The 17,038-nt window shown below is 45.5% G+C and overlaps 1 protein-coding gene across 2 annotated transcripts; it reads right to left on the bottom strand.

The window, feature by feature from the left end:
* Positions 1-1,522: 1,522 nt before the first annotated feature.
* On the bottom strand, positions 1,523-17,038 carry setd1ba (SET domain containing 1B, histone lysine methyltransferase a). 2 transcript variants are annotated; one of them, XM_084935153.1, is made up of 19 exons: positions 16,057-17,038; positions 15,648-15,799; positions 15,296-15,394; positions 14,735-15,005; positions 13,722-13,843; positions 12,265-13,353; positions 9,919-10,638; positions 9,162-9,335; positions 8,981-9,074; positions 8,681-8,889; positions 8,506-8,587; positions 8,069-8,410; positions 7,800-7,931; positions 6,646-7,184; positions 6,219-6,386; positions 6,010-6,135; positions 5,774-5,893; positions 3,924-4,061; positions 1,523-3,817 (listed from the first exon to the last, which is right to left on the bottom strand). In XM_084935153.1, exons 1-19 carry the CDS (start codon positions 16,115-16,117, stop codon positions 3,644-3,646), a joined length of 4,812 nt encoding a protein of 1,603 aa, XP_084791279.1. In that variant the 5' UTR covers positions 16,118-17,038; the 3' UTR covers positions 1,523-3,643. The 2 variants fall into 2 exon arrangements, with proteins under 2 accessions (XP_084791279.1, XP_084791278.1); XM_084935152.1 differs by having other exon boundaries at positions 6,646-7,931.

The raw sequence follows: 17,038 nt of genomic DNA, 5'->3' as shown, positions 1-17,038 counted from the left end.
ACATTATTAATCCCAACTACAGAGAGGAGGGTTGGAGCACTGAATCAAAGTGGTTGGAGTCTTGCTTTGACAACTCGTTGGTTTGGTGAATGTTTTATTTAAAAAAAAAAAAAAAAAAAGCCTTGGAAAAAAAATCTAATGCCTTTTCTGGGGTTTATTTAGATGAGCTTCACTACAATGCTTCTTCTGCCAGGGTGCTGTACTCGCTGTCAGCCACAGTCAGATCTGTAGGAGCAGTCATGGATGAAAGGGCACCCTCCACCTCTAACCCTCAGGCCACAAGTCCCATGCATGTATGTTGACTTGCCATTTGCTCATGGAGAATTGTGACTGACCCCTCAGTGAACTGACGCAAGACCTGGTTTGGACTAAAAGTCTCTTTGCATTCATGTTTGTGTATATAGCGAGAGAGAAAGTCAGCGTGTTGACAGTTTTAATTTGAATTATTTTAGAGTCAGGTTGAATCACCTATGGTCATGTGAAATTTAACAAACCTCTCCCAGAAACAATTTGGCTCCTCTCTGCAATCCATCTATCCAATGATCCAGCAAATTCAGGGTTATGTGGTACAGCCTGGGAGGTCATCAGTCCATCGGAGTTTGAAAATGTGAATATTGTTCAAATCATCAGTAATACGTTCATAGGAGGGCTGGAGGGAGGAGTGTTTGCAGCCATCAGTAAAACACGGTGGAGGCTCTGTGATGATTTGGGGCTGCATTTCAGCCAGTGGTGTTAGAGGTCTTGTCAAAAGTTATGCCGTTATGAACACAGAAAAGAACCATCACATTTTGTTCCAACATGCTGGAAAGCAACTGATTGGCAACATCTTCATTTTTCTACATTGCCAGTGAAGTAAAAACATACCTGGATAGAGGAAAAACCCACTGAGATAGACAAAGTCAGACTTTACTGTCATTCAAATTTACACCTTGCAGTGCAGGTAAGATTGAGATTTGTTGCACCACTATCAGTCATGGATTGGCCTCCTCACAGCCCGGAGCTCAACATTATTGAAGCACTGTGGGAAAATATTGGACGGAGAACAGAACAAAAGGCAGCCAACATCCAAAGAAGAGCTTTGAATGTCCTTCAAAAAGCTGGAGAACTGTTCCTAAAGTCTACTTAAAGAAATGACAAGACTTGCCTCAGTTTGGTAGACTTTGTAAAATCTCTGATTTTGCCTTATTTCCATGTATGTTTTCATTTTCCCATCAAAATGTAAAGAAATTAAGGGTGGCTCAAGACTTTTGCACAGCACTGCAATGGACCTGAGAAATTTCAGCATTCAAGAATTTGGGAGTTGAAAGTGGCTCGACAGTAGCAGTGGAGTGCATGATGAGCGTAAGCAGAATCCCCTCACCTGTAGTATTATGAAACCTGCACTGAGTCGCATGACCTCGCCAAAGCAGCCTGACACAGAGTGATTGATCAGCTGCCGCCTGCATCAGCAGGACGAGCTTCAGTCCATCAGTCGTATTTCTATCTCACATCGTGCAGCCTCAGGAATAACAAACCACCAGCATTTATGGATGTATGCAAAAATGCTTTATTTCCATTTTTTCTTCCTTTTTCATACATTTGTTGTATAATAAATAGACAGGAGAAACAGGCTGACACATCAGTCCTCTTCTCATGCCGATTCTGCACCTTTCTTTTCTCCACACCGCAAACTTTTCATAGAATTTACAACAGAAAATTTAAAAAAAAACAACCAAAAAAAAAAAAACCCCAAAGCTTGACACAAGCTGAATTTCCTGCTACCAGCTCATCCAAATCTGATAGATGTCCGAGCCGTGTTTATGTAGCAAATCCCAGGGAACAAAAATATATATATATTTATATATATATATATTTATTTATATAGTATTCACAGTTACACTATTTACACATATTAGGATTACAAAGCAAATGGGCAGAAAAATGAAGACGTTTCTACAAGAAACAATCTTTCCAAAGGGAGGTGGAGACTCGTCCTGTACACAGTGGACCTTTTTTTTTCTTTAAATAAACAACCTTTTAAACCATCAGATTTCTTTTACAGATCCCTGAAAATACGTTTGTTTGTCTTTTTAAATACTCAGTCTTTTGTGAAAAACAAAGAGAGAGAAAGATGCATCTTAAAAGTTGTGAAGATGTATATAAAAAAAGCATTAGATCTTCTGTACAAGTCATCATTTACAATATGAACATCACTGGTGGAAAAAAAAAATCTCCATTTTCAATTTAACTGAATGAAAAGCAAAATGTTAGACTTGGTCTTAGCAGGAGGACTGAGTGGGTGAAAAGGGGGGGGGGGGGGGGGGGCGGAAGCATAAGTGCAAGCCCCGAGTGCATTCACAAGTTTGTCTTTTTCATTGCGATGAGTTTATAAAGAAAGAATCGGCTCTCTTCTGCCTCGCGGGGAACATTAAACACTGGTAGTATAACAAGGAGAGAAATCTGTGAGCACACAAACACGAGACGGTGAACCCAGATAGAAAAAGGAAAAGAAAAATCCTCCATCAGCCAAAAACAGGAAGCATTTCTGTGCACATCCATGTTAACGCATCTCTGGATTCCTCAGGTTAAACAAAGACAGTAACGCATTCATATGGCACTTAAATTGAGAACTAACTACTCTCTCCAAAGCTGAAAACTTGTACCTTCACTTGCTCTGGAAGTAGACTTGATTAATCTTTAGTCTTTCTTGCTCTGCATGATTGGTTGGCTTTTTCCACGCTGTGGCCCATGGAAGAAGGGGGGGGGGGTCAGTGCACTCACAGTCTCGCGCTCTATCCGGACACGATAACGAACACATTCACACACGAATATAGTGTCTTTGAAGGAAGAAGAGAACCTAAACGAAACTGCAAAACACTGGAATATCATCAATACAAAGTTTGAACATCTTAATTAGCTTTTTTTGCATAAACTAAGAGGAAGCAGCATGATCCGTCGCTGGCTGGTGAGAGCAGGAGATGGTTGGATATTCCAGATTTTGCAATGGTAAGCTTGATTTTTTTTTTTTCCTTTTGTTTCATTAGTTTGATTCACGTCCAGGAAAACCACCCGCGTGGAAACGGCACCGTCTGCCATCCGCCTCTCGTCCCACAAGTGGGGAAGAGGGTGGCTTTTACCTGGTGGGCTTGTGCGTCTTAACAGTGTTAGTGAGCAGCTGAACATGTGAGTCTGTGTTGTTTCTATGTACCACGTGTGGTGTGGGTAAAGCTTATGAGACAAATGAGAAAAAAGGAAGAAGAAAAAAAGGTGTAAAACTTGTACGAGCCAGGTGTAGAAGCAGCCACGCTGAAATACTGTCCGATGTTGAGAGGAGGGGAGGAGACACTGCACCCGCAAGTCAAGTGTTTGCACATAAAAAACTAGAAGTTTTCTTCTTCTTCTTTTTTTTTTTTTTTTTTTTAAATTTGTATGTTAAGAGCACCATAATTCGTAAACAATCTAGAGTTAAATATGTGAAGAGGGCCAGACAGGTAGCTGAACTCTGTCCGGGTGACTTGCCGGTTTTCTTCTCCTCACTCCCAAACGAAGTGTTCCTTCTTCAGTTCCTCCTGATCCGAGATTTCAAGCACGGAGTTTGCGCTGAGTTTGGGGCGAGCTTAGAGAGAAGCTGGGGGAGACCTTTCTTTCTGACCTCGACTTGACATTAATTCAGCGTTCCCCGACAGTTCTCTGCCCCACACAAACAGGGGATCTTCTCGTCCTCGATGGGGAACTTGTAGTCGTACGTGATCTCCTCGTTAACGTTGATTGGCTGCCTGGAGTAGATCACGATCTTCTTTTGAGACTCCACAGTGATGACCTTCGCATAACAGTTAGGCTGCAAGAGGGAGGAGAGGGGGGGAAAAAAAGAAGGGCATAAGAACAAGTTTTCTTTTTTATATTCATGCTGCTAAACCTTTTTCCCCATGCAGATGTTGCCTTACATTGCAGCTGTGGTTGATGAAACGAGCAAAGTTGCCACACTTCGTGGCGTCTATGATGGTGTCGTGGTCGACACGGAACATGTAACTGCTGCCGATGCCCTCTTCTTCATAGCGTTTCTCCCTCATGTCCGCGATCACCTGCCAGACAAGAACGTCAATCATTAGATGGTATGTTAATACTGCAGATATCTGCTGACACCCCGTGAACATATTAACAGCTTCACTCCTTAGAACCACTGGTGAAGAGCTTAACAACCTAGACCTCTGGCTTCTGTCAAGTCACAATTGTTGGTTACCTGGACTAACCTGAGGAAAGGTTACTTTCAGTGGTACTGAAATTCCTCATGATGCACTATTTCTATACTAGAGATGGCACGATACCACTTTTTTATGTCTGATACCGATATCATAAATTTGGATATCTGCCGATACCGATATGAATCCGATATAGTGTATTTTTTAATCAATAAAACGTTTTTTTAATATCTTGCTGCATTTTGTATAAGTTTACACTCAAGTTTAAATAAATAACAACACTAAAGCTATTCTGTTATACCTGTATGTAAAAAATACACTGCGCCCAAAATATTTCATAGTTCAGCAAAACCAATCAATCTAATAAACTTAAACCTACTCCATCCTCCCTATTCTGGTATTTTAAAGAGTACTTAGCAGAAATATTAAGCAACCTAACTAATAGGGTTGCAAACTCCCAGCAAAAAAAAATAGGGAACCACCCCCCACCTCATGATGCTTAATCGATGTAATCAAATTTAATTTGATGCAGGGGGAAAAATGCACAGAAATAAATTATTTTTCAAGAATAATTAAATAGATTCAACATCTTTCTTCAACAGAACTGCAGACTGCACAAATGGTATCTTCCCAAAGGAAAAAGTAGTATAGCTTACTAGGGTATATTAGACTTAACAGTTACTATATACAGTAATGGACTTCTATATATTTTACATCAGATTAAAACTTTGGGTGTAAGATTCAGATAATTATTTATTAAAAGCTAGACATTTTAAATGAGAATAAGAAAGAAAAGTATGTCTTTGTGCCCCCTTTTCCCTGTTCATGCCCTATCGGTCCCCCTGGCTAAACTTTGCTAGATCCGCCCCTGCACAGTTACCAGCTACGTAGAAAAAGATCCTGGTGTAGAAAGTAATATTAAATAAATTCTAACAACAGCTTATCAAGCTTAATAGTGCTGCTGTTGTTCAGCCGCTGGTTTCCTCTTTCTGGTGAGAAGTGGGCCAAAAACTAAGAAGAGAGACAGACTCGCGACAGAAAAGCTGATCAGCTGATCATTGATCAGTTTCACGATTGAAGTAGCAGCAGGAGAGAGAGAGAGAGAGAGAGAGAGAGAGAGAAGCAGTCGCTCCATATATCTGTTGTTAAGCTTAACGCTAAAATGCTTTACAAACATTCAGAGATGAACTTACACACTTGCTTTACTTCTCTCTGGGAAAACTTCCTCGGAGATGAAATGCTGGTTTGGTAGCGAAGCTACAAATACACACAGCCGCTCTGTCACGTGATGCATACTGCTGCGACGTGCTAGGTTATGAGCCGAGTTACGCTGTGTAGCAAGTTTTGTGAGGTGCTTTTTTGATATTTAATGGATCGGATTACATTTTTTATTTCTCCCCGATATCAGATCCAGTAATTTGGGTCAGTATCGGACCGATACCGATAGGTAATATCGGATCGGTCCATCGCTATTCTATACTTTAGGTTAATCAGACACATGTGAGTCACATAAAAGTAGGTTAAAAACAAAAAAACTGTTTACATACATGCAGAAAGAAAACCCACATTACACAAACCAGCTGTCTGCCTCTCACCTGTCTGATGTTCTGTCCCACATATTCGATCACCATTTCATCAGCAGCGATGGGCTCCATGGCGAACAGACCCCAATCGTGGATGTGTGATTTGCAGAATCTGATCTTCTTCTTACGGAACTGAAACAGACAAACACTGGGGTGTCACAGGAAGTTTGATAACATTTTAAAGTGTCTGCTGGTAAAAACTGTAGAGTAAGGCAACCTCTGCACAGGTTCTCCTGCATAATATTTACCTTCAGCTGGTTGAACTTGAGCAGGTCGCTGTCACATGCAAAAGAGGACAGCAAGCGTCGCTGCTCCGAACGCCGCTCCGAGCCAGCTCTGGTTGAGGCGTGGACCTGCGCAGGAATACTCATGCCCTGCAGAGACAGAGAGAAGTTAAACGTGTTCACCCACAGCAAGTTTCTGTTACACACCATCACAATCCACACGTCCTGCCCACCTGTGTGTCAACCGGCGGCTCCTCCGACTGCAGCCGCGTGCTCTGAAGGTACTTGATCTTGTCCTTCTTGTCGATCTTGTAGTATCCCTCGCTTCGCGCACAGCCCGTCGCATGATCCCTCATGCCGTCATCTCGCCTCTTTTTCTTCACTCCAGGGATGCTGGTAGGTGCAGGGAAGTCAAGGAAGGGACTAAAAACACCTTTAAAATTATTCCAGAAAGCCAGAAAAATCCTTGAACCCTGACTCAAAATTTGCCAACTTCCTCTTTTTCACCACCAGAGGGTGCTGCTGTTCAAAATACAGTGCAATACAATTTCATTTACAAAAAAAGAAAGAAAAAAACCTTTAATAACAACTTTTATGTTGCTTCTCTCTGTGATATAAATTAGAGACTTGAGCATCGACGTTTGAGAATGAAAGGATATGAGGATGGTTGACCCAGAGCGTGTCGTTGAGCCAGTCGTTACCGTTGTCCTGCTGGAGCATCTTGTCGTAGGTGATCTGCAGAAGCCGTATGTCCTCCTCGTCTATGCCTTCGTTCCAGATGTCATACAGGATGGTCATCTCCTCAAAATCAGAGCGTCGGGTGAAGTATGGCCGTGGAGGCGTGGTGACAGGAGACAGGCTTCCCAGCAGGATCTCATCCCAGGGCCGCCGTGCCCTTCGTGCCGGCTTTGAGACCACAGTGGGTGCCTCGTCTTTGTAGGTCAGGAAGTTGTCTTCATCAGGTAACACCGTCTGAGGCTCCACTTCTCCTTCCCGGAAGTCCAGACTCGAGTGCTTGGGGGACCGTGCAGAGATCGTCTGTACAGAGAGAGCTTCGAGATGTGCTTCATCAGGCAGATGGATGGACTCGGATGAGAGCTCCAAAGACTCATCAGCCGCAGAGGCCGCTGGCAGCTTTTTGCTTCTGGGTCGTCCAGGTTTCTTCTTCAACGGCGTGACATCGGACGGCACAGGGACATCTAGAGAGAGACCAGTAGGTAGATCTTCAGGGATGCTGACTGAGTGCTCTGTGCCGGCTGCCAGGACCTGGCCTGGCACAGCGCTGATGTGCGGCTCCTTAAAAACTGGTCTATCATCCAAGCTCTCCAAGGACACTTTCCTATTAATTGCTGCAGGGTCAGGGAAGACAGGGGCGAATGTTAAGTCTCTTCCTGGAGTACGGGGCACTCCAGCGCTAAGGACAGGGGACTGAGCAGGGTAGGAGAAAGGACTACCAGGGATGTGAGGGGAACTAAGCAACAGACTGCTGCCCGTGAGCGGAGCATCACTGCCTGGTGTGTTGGGCACTGTGTCGGTGCTCTGGGATTTACCCAGACTTCGGGCACGCTCCATGAGGTCCCTGCCAGGCGTGCGGGGGATATCCTCATCTGTTGGGAGCCGGGGCCGCTGAGGGAAGTCGGGCAGGGGGCCTGGAGGCGGATGGAGAAGGGATCGGCCTTCTATTGCCGGGTGAGGAGGGAGAGGGAGGTGCATTACAGATGCGGAGGCCGATTTGGGGAGACCCATGCTTGAATCTAATTGGGAGGAAGCTAATCGACCAGGGGTGCTGGCTACATCTTCAGGCTCTGCTTTACCTTTTGCTTTTGTCTCCTGGTCACTGTCAAACAGGACGCCTGTGGGAGTGGGTGGCCGAAGGTTTGCTACATGCTCCTGATGTTCAGACTTCACTGCAGGAATGTGGCTGTCACTGATGTCTCGCTCTTGGACTGAAAGACAAGAAACAGTTTTTTTTTTCCCTTTTCCTAATTTTCATTTAACCTCTGACAGCATCATTTTAAAAATTAGAAATGCTTTTTGTTGAAGTGATGCACGCTAGACTACAGAAATGGGAGCAAACATTTACCAGGGATGTGTTGAGGTGACGGTGGCTTCAGGTCCTCTGCTGACGGCTCCTCAGGACTAGGAGGTCTGCGTATCTGCTCCTCCTTGACCTCTGGGAGCGGTACTGCAGGAGAGCTCGGAGGCTTAGCTTCTGTTTCCTCCTCCTCCTCCGAAGATGAAGATGTAGAGGATGAAGTAGATGAGGAGGTCGCGGCATCTTTGCCGTCAACCTCCGCATCTTCTGCTGCCTCCCTTTCTTCCTCATCGTCGTCTTCCTCTTCCGAGCTTAACCCGTAGCCAGAGGATTCAGAGCTTACTGACGAGGAGTCTGAGCTGGCCTTGGAAGAAGACGAACTCTCAGCTTCTGTAAGAAAAGAGGCAAAAACAAATGAATAACTACTGGAAACGCATTAAAATAAATAAAGCCAACCAGCTGTTTCTGTCAAATATCTGAAGTACCATCATCAGACGAATCTGAAGAGGAGCTTTCACTGGATAAGTCTCCCTCATCTTCACCTTCGCCCTCCTCATCACCACTGTCCTGGAAGAAATCAGAACAAAAAGGTTTATGATACACAAAATTTCTGTACACTTGCTGCTTTTTTCCCCCCCTTTCATTTTGGAGGCGACTTACTTTGCCAAGCGACAGCCTCTCCGCAACCTCCATTTTAACAGGTTCTTCCTCCCTGTCAGACAGCGACTCTTCCTTCCCTGAGGTGTCCACCTCCTCCTCTCCCTCACTGTCCAGCTCAAGCGGTCGAGAGTGGCGTCTCTTTGCTGACGTGCCGTCGCCATCCAGTTTGGAATCATCTGAGGGGAGCTCAGCTGGGTCTCGTTCCCGGTCTGACAGAAAATTACCAAAAGATAAATTGGGTTTTGAAAGAGAACTGCACGCATGGAGGACCGAGTGAGAGTGTAAACGGTGGAGGGTTACCTTCGTCCTCCAGTTCGTCGTCCACAGGCGTGGAGGGTCGGGCTCGTTTGTTGTCGCCTGTAGCTGCGGCCTCAGGAGGGTCCTTCCGTTTGACCTGAGCATGACATGCACCATTTTAAACACCTGGTGCAGATGATGCTTCCTTCTACAGTTCAGTAAAAAAATTTAGAAATCATAATACCTTGAAGGAGGGTAAGCGGATGGCCCCTCGCAACCCGATTCCTAGGCCCATACCCTCGTAGCCCAGCCCCTCACCCTTGTTCCAGTTCTCAAGGAGACTTGAACCAATCGTCTCTTTGGGTTTAGGTCTCTCTTCTTCTTTCCCTTCTGCGCCCTTTACTGGAGTCAAAGATGCCTTGGAAAGAAAGACGTCAACTAAATGAAACCCTGTGTTTCTCATTACCACGAACAGCAAAAAGTAGCTCAGTCAGATTTCCTCAGTGATCAAAGAAAAGGGATTTTAAATTACTTGTTCATCCTCTGATTGTTTGTTTTATCCAATCAACAGGCACAAAAATGCAAATGAATTAAGTGATTTTAAACAAAAAAAATAGTTAACTTACAAGATGAAACGCCTGACCTCTTCAGCTGTTCTTGCATTCATAACAATGCATTACCACATCAGATGAATTCATTATGACACTTGTCAAAATAATATCTCGTATTAATGCAAATCTCCTCGCTGTGTAAGCACGCTGGACCACAAACAGGAAAATCAGCTGCAAACGTGCCTTTTCATTACTCTCCTTAATAATCTTCAAAACGCATCACGTGATCCAACATTAATGTCACTGCAGTCTGTGGCCTCTGGTACGTATAATTAATTCATATCCTATGGATCTAATTTTATTTCACTATTTAACTGATCGTAATTCAAAATTAGTACAATAAGCAGTCAGTACATGCAGATTTTCCCGCTGGAGCTCTTGATAGCTTACCTTAGCAGAACGTTCCTTCTTATCCCACCAGTCATCGAAGGCCCTAAAAGCCACAACCTCCACCATTTTGCGGTTCAGGTCGCGCTTCATGATGGCCTTCAGCTCTTTGACAATGACCAGGAGCACGCCATCAACAGTGGCCTTGTGGGGATCTTCTTTTTTAGTCTCATATCCAGGAGGAGGAACGGTAGGGTTGAACTTTGGTAAACTGGGATGCTGCCATTGTTGTCCAGGTGCCCCTGTGCTGCCTGCAGGTGTAGCACCCATGGAAAGAGGTGCATAGGGTCCCCCGAAAGGTCCGGAAGCGCCATTGTCCATAAAATGTGGATAGGGATAGGGCCCTCTGGTCTGAGCCATGCGACTCAGCATCTGCTGCTGCATCTGGAAGGACATCGGAATAGTGCTCCACTGCTCCCACCGGAAGCAGCTCATCAGATCCATAGGCACCACCGGCATTGGAGGGTAGGGACCCATGGGCGGCAGCATGGGGTGAGGCACTCCGGTATGGGCGGCCAGGTGAGGGGCCAGGGGATGATGCGCGATGGCAAAGCCGGCTTGGTGGGACAGGGGGTGGTAGCTGGAAGGATGCATGGCCATGGTCTGCATCGGGGACACGGCAGAGTTCACAACGATGCCTTTGCCACACTCTCCGCTTGTGATCGGAGTCCCAGGCATCTCATCGTCTGAGATTTCCATATCCTCTCCCGATGACTGTTGACCCTGTGTGGAGACAGGACAGCCTGTCAGGACTGAACAAATCTGTGCAATCACCTGCCCTTTTTCACCTGACACCTGAGTAAATGTTATTTTCTTATGAAGACCTTAAAATGAGGTCAAACTATCAGACTAAAAAAAAAACTAAACAAACCAAAGCAAAATGAGTATACCTCGACTTAAGAAATGTGGCGGCCCCTTAAATAATAACAGCGCTGGGCATTGTGTGGAAATGTTTGAGATGTTTGAATAAAACATAATGATAGTAAAGGGATGATTTCTTGGGATACACCACTTTAAAAAACAAAACAAACAACAAAAACACTGGTTTTGTAATGTTACATTTGTCAACATTTAAAAAAGGAAAACCTACAAATCTCAGTAGGCATTCAGTGCCAACTCTCTTTTATTGCCCTCACTGATGTGCTACAGGAAAACTTCAGACTGTACCAAATATTATCTTGGACTCACAGCACCTTCAAAATAAGAGCACTAAATGATTCTACACCTGGTCTGAGTTCAAAGTTCAGTCACAGTCAAACACAGCCGACCCGAGTCTTCGGTCAGCGTGTTACCAAACCGAGATGTTTGCTTAGGCACCGAACTAAAGCGCCGCAGTGCAAAACACAAATGCAATACTCTGAAAAACATCTGAGCACTGAACTCTCATCTGTTCTGTTTTATTTCATAAGTCTCAGCTGCTGCAGAAATGAAACCGAGCAGGGAAAGCTCAGCATGGGAGTGGCGTTGTTACCCAAATGACCTGTTTGTACTGTTTGCTTTGTGATAACTTGAAATATGAGAACAGAGACGCCTCGGCCAATCCTGACTGTCAGGCTCAGCTAAACCAGGAAATGTGGCGTGCTGAAAGGGGCCAACAGCCAAACCGTGCTTTTCGTCCATGTGAGCGTGTGCTGCGAGTGTTAGAAAGAGGAAACAAGAGTGTTCAATTCCCCAACAGCAGAGAGGCTGTTATTCTTCCTCGCAGCACGCTGTGTTGAAACGCAACCTGACAGGCCAGACGGTGCTACTGCGACTTTAAAACAAAGAGAGGTGGTTTGTCTTCCCATGAATGCGAAGGCATTTGTAAGGCTGCACCGAAAGCTTTTTCATTCATAACTTACTGCAACTCTTTTACCTGCGCCTGACAAGGAGTGCTTGTGCGCACATGAGGCAAACAAACACGCTTCATCAGAAGGTTACAGGTGCTTTATTCTTCATTTTTAATTTGCAGAAAAATAAATAAAGAAAAATGCCAGTGGTAAACTGGAGGAGCAAACACCTTTTTGGTATGGCCCCTATTTTTTTTTTTTAAAGCACGGTTTGCTGTGAAACCGGAATTTCCTTTACAAAGCAGAAGAAGAAAAAGAATGAAACAAAAGGGAAGGTTTACTACTACCGCCGCACACTGAAACTAGACCCGACTTCCTGCGTCCTCTGTGTAACTGTCATTCACAGCTGCGCGTAAACATCAGCACCGCGCTTCCATCAACTTAATCAGTGCCATTAATGAGAGGTAATTGAAGCAGCACCTGTGCGCCGTTTCTTGTCAAATGTGACAAGCATGGAGGTAAATATGGCGCTATTTGGACACAAATATCAGGGAATTAAGAAAATAAATATTTGCTTTACCGTGTCCATTTTCTCAGCGGGAGAGTGGCCTCCAAAAGATCCTTCTTTCTCTTTCTCGTGGACAGGAGAGCTGATTCTCTTGATCAGTGAGGCAGTCCCGGGAATTGGCTCTTCATCTTCCGAGTCCGGCAGTGGCGTGGGGCTGATGTCCTCCAAACCTGTGCTGGAGGGACGGGAATTTTGCTGACCACCTTGAGAGCCACCTGTGTAAGGAGGGATCGGGGATAGCTGCGAGGACGAGGAGGAAATCGGACTTCCCTCCATTCGCACCTCGTTGTCCGAGTCCCGCTCGTCCAGGAACGGCAGCAGTTTTGTCCTTTTCTCCTTGAGCAGCATCTCAATGCGAGAATCCAGGCTGTTCCGCTCTGGATCCAGAATGGGGGAACCGGGTGAAGGGCAGTGCTCTGGTGTTTGAGGAGGAGGGGTGGTTGGATGAGGAGCGGGCTCCGGTGGCGGAGGCTCCGGGATCGGAGGAGTCTCTGGTCGCTCCTTGGCGGGCAAAAAGTCAACAGCAGCCGTCAGAGGCGGCTCTGGCGGTCGGAGGTATTCACCCTCCCTTTGGGCTGGGTGATGGAAAGCTGGCTCTGTTGGAGGGAACGCAGGGGGCAAAGGGGGCTGGTAGGGTGAGAAGGCGGACTTGAAGTTGGGTGTAGCGGGGGGAGGCGCTGTGTAGTTGAAAGAAGTGGTGGAAGGTGGAGGTTCAGGTGGTGTGAGCTGGTGCTGTTTGAAAGGAGGCTGCTCAGGCGTACTTCGATACATGTTGCTGCGATACTGAGGCCTCTCCGGTCTCCGGTTGTACGCATCCTGAAATTTACTCTCGTGTCGGCGAGATTTGTAACCTCCGGAGCTCTCAGGACGGCTAGATTGGTAGGCAGGCGTGGACTGCCGACTGGAATAACTAGAGTCCTGAGAGAAAGGCGTACCAGCCTGGCGCGGGGTATGAGGGGTTCCCTGGGATTGTGGCGTATCCTGTCTTAGGCTGGAGTAGCCGGTCTCCAGGGTCAGGGGGGTGGAGGAACTGCTGGGCGGCAATGTTCCTCCCCCAGCAGACACGCTGCTCTCTGATAACCTGCGGATGGGCTCGCAAGCCTTAGAGGACACAAATATGAAATTGTTAGAGGCAAATTCTAATTTGGGCATTTTGTTGAGAACATCTTTAGGTTCGAGAAGGTTCTTTAAATCAGTTTCTCAAACAACTAAAGCAAGTAAGATTTTTTAAAATCAAAATAGCAAGCTGGTGGCACAGCAGTGTGAGGACATCTCAAGATACAAAGTCACAAAGTTCCTGCTCAGGTGCATCTTGAACCATTTCTACAAAGCACAATAAAGCATCTACACAAGAGTGTGCAACAGTTCCTCCAAACTGACCTTCAACAAACTATCACAAAACTACTACTGAATTACTATTTTACTCTTAACTGCACAACCTAAGCTTTATTTCTTTTTGTTTTTTTTACCAGTAAGGCTTCTGCCAGGCTTCGAGGGGAAACTTCTCTGGCCTCCTCTCCACCAACAGGCAGCGTCCGTGGAGTGTAGCTGCCATTCATCAGGAGCTGGAAGTACCTCAGGCGATTCTCACCTGCAGAACAGTAAACATGTCTGGGTCTGATGCCAGGTTTACAAAGCCAACAGACTTCATCGGGCATCATTTAAGTGACAGTGATTATTCTCCAATAGCTGAACTCCAAACTAAATATTTTAAAGCTGCAACTTGTGCTTATGGAGGGGGGTTTGCAAACTAATATGATGCATTATTATTTGTATCTGCAAAAGCATCATTATGTTCTGGGATAAATACCACTGATCAGCATATTTTAATTTAAAAAAGCATGCATGCCTTTAGCATATTTATCAAAAAAGCAAACCCTAACTGCACTTCTTAAAAGGACATCAATCACACTTAGGAAAAAAAATTCCATCAATATGGGGTAATACTTTAACATTAAGACATTACTACGGACAATGAAAACAGTGCAAGCTGTGAATCGAAATATTTGCCAGTATTTATAACATTAAATAATAAGCAAAACTGCTAAAGTGGTATGTTAGGATGCATTCAAGTTGCTGTTTTGCATCAGTAAAAAAAATAACAAGACAGAACATGCATGGACTTGGAATTCAAACAGTGTTAACAACAGAAAAACTAACTTCTTTTCTTAGTTTTAAGTTAAATGCAAACAATTTAAAGTACAGAGGACTCGGACAGATTGGCTTGTGTTTGTTTGCAGGTCTGAAATTATGCACAGTGGGAGTGCACAGCACCGTCAGCTCTGGGCTTGTGGGAGCAGGCTTATATTCAATGAATGAATTCAATTATCCACGTAACCAGGCAACGCACGTAAATGTGCACACGTGAACGCTGTCACCCTAAAGGTAACACTCGGCTTGTCATATTTCTGTGCTCCCGACTCTTATAACACATATGATTCTGATTTTTTTTTTTTTAAAGCAAACTTAAGCTCTTGTTTACCTTTCGGGTCCAGCTCCACGTGGATGATGTTTCCCATGACAGACGTGTTGTGAAGCGACTGCACGGCCACTTTGGCGGCTTTCACGCTCTCGAAAACAACTTTGGCTATCCCCAGGTGCTTTTTGTTCTTCGGATTGTACAGGATCTCGACCTCCTCGATTTCTCCGAATTTTTTGCACATGTCGGTAAGAAATCCTTCCCTGATATTGTCGTTGAGCCTGGCGAAAGTCACCTCCTTTGGAGGCACAGGGCCGATGTAACACTCATCGATCTGGAAGAAGAATGACAGGAGTTAATGTTGCACCGCGTGTGTGGAGGGTCATTTCTGACAGCTGAGATAACAACTGCTAGGAGAAGTTTCAAAGATCGCGTTGATGCACTCGGTCGAGTCCGTAAAAGCAGACATGCATCAGAGCAGAGCGTATTATTTTGGTCCCCAACAGGCACATTTTCACTTCGCATCCCGGAGATGAGTGAGAGGGGGGTGTGTCTGCAACTTTTGACAGCACCCCGTATCCGCAAGGAAAAGTGTGGCATCGATCTTCAAGCCAGAGTGGATACCTTAAATTTTGGCACCGGCAGGTCCGTCTCTTTGTACTTAGTCCACAGACGACCGATCCTGGGGTCTCGGACGATGTCCACCGGTGGTATCCCGGGGTTCTGTGGGAGAAGAGGGGGGAGACACACACACAATGCCGTTATCCATCCCATTCACAGCTCCACACGCTACTAACTTGTTGCAAAGTTGTCCTGCGTCGGTGAATCAACACGAACACCTCCGGGCACCGTGTTCAAGATGCTGAACGTGCCCGTGACAAACCCACGGCCAGCACAGCCACATTGTAACCTATCATGGAGGTCGGCTACTCGGTTACTATTGTAGCCGCTCCGCCGCGTCAAATGCGGCACTTACGGGCATGCTGAAAGTCTGTCCATCGTAGCGATACAGCTTGTGAGATCCCTTCTTAAGCGCCGGGTCGATTATCAACTTGTAACTTCTCCAGTGGTGACTCCGCTTCTCCGCTGAGCCGCAGACGGGATGACTGTCCATGCCGTTCGCCAAACCTGAAACGACAGGCAGCGACAAGGAGAGGAGAGCTAACGTTATCGGGAGCCAAGCGCTAAGCACGGTTCTCCTACCAGCAAAACCTCCCCCCTTTCCACCTCCTCCAACACTTTAAAACAGCCAAACGTTACAGATGCATGACTTCGGTGGCGGGGTAACCCCAAGCGAGAGCGAAAAATGGGATCTAGTGTATATCCCACTTACGGAAAACAGGCATTAGGAGGGCTGGAGAAAGAGGAAAAAAGAACAAGCTTACTTGAACTCTGCTTTCTGCCATGGTCTTCGTTCAATCTGTTCCTCTCCCCTGGCTTGGACATGGTTCGTCCGATCGAGTGTTGTTTTCTTTGTAATTGATGAAAAGACGAAATCGCTTTCCTTTCGCCGCTTACATTACATGATTTAGCTTAAAGAATACTGCCTCCTTTTCGGCGAGAGCCAACACATATTGTGTGCCTCTGGTCTGTAGCTGCTTGTCTCTCCCACAATACACCGCTAGGCTTGCCCACCTCCAACGGCACTTTCGTTACAAACTTGCCTCCATGGCCGCAGCTTATTTAACGCTGCATTAGCCTTACAATAAAATAAACGTGTTTTTAGGCAGGCCACGCAGAAACGCTCCCATTTATATCCGCGACTAAATGAGGTCTGGCGATAGTTTAGTGTCTCAAAAATCCTCTAAACGACATATAGTGTTGAATCTACCGGCTGTATTTACCTAACTGGCAAACACAAGACAGACACAGGGGGTAATATCTTCTTAACTGCCACTAAAGGGCTAATAAAACTGCTTTGGTGGCGAGCTTTTCTGTGCGGTCTTGCGGGCGTTTGTACATTCAGGACATGTCGGTTGATATGTTAGGGTAAAAGAGTCATTACGGCGACACGGCAATAGGTGATGGCGGCTAATATAAAAATGTCAAACACGGGAATTGGAATTTTAATACGAACACTCGCATGTCTGGCAGCTCGATTTCGCTACCCGGCTATATAACCGTTGGAACGCGGCGGTTTGTTTGGTTACAGCAACAGACTAGTGCCAATCCGTCGCCTATGTTCCCCATTTGTCCTCTTTTTAAAAATTATTAATGTTATGCTAGCATTTAAAAAAACGGTGGCGCTTTTATTTATATAATAATAAACCTGACTGTGCTTCTCTTAGTTTGTAAATTATTTCAGTGGAGGTGCGTTGCTATCGGACAAACTGGTTTTGTTTGACATTGCCTGATGCTGTTTGCAGT

This window comes from Perissodus microlepis, chromosome 7 (genome assembly GCF_051167445.1).
Source record: "Perissodus microlepis isolate ML-2025 ecotype Zambia chromosome 7, ASM5116744v1, whole genome shotgun sequence".
Taxonomy (NCBI): domain Eukaryota; kingdom Metazoa; phylum Chordata; class Actinopteri; order Cichliformes; family Cichlidae; genus Perissodus; species Perissodus microlepis.
Note: the sequence above shows the minus strand (reverse complement) of the source record. Positions and strands in the feature narration are given on the sequence as shown.

Bases quoted from the DNA above. Each gene is read 5' to 3' on its own strand.
- setd1ba (XM_084935152.1), bottom strand. From the start codon at position 16,117: ATGTCCAAGCCAGGGGAGAGGAACAGATTGAACGAAGACCATGGCAGA. The intron at 9,075-9,161 runs GTATTATGATTT...TGTCATGCTCAG, and splicing joins TCCGCTTACCCTCCTTCAAG to GTCAAACGGAAGGACCCTCC. The intron at 5,894-6,009 runs GTAAATATTATG...TGTCTGTTTCAG, and splicing joins TCAAGTTCAACCAGCTGAAG to TTCCGTAAGAAGAAGATCAG.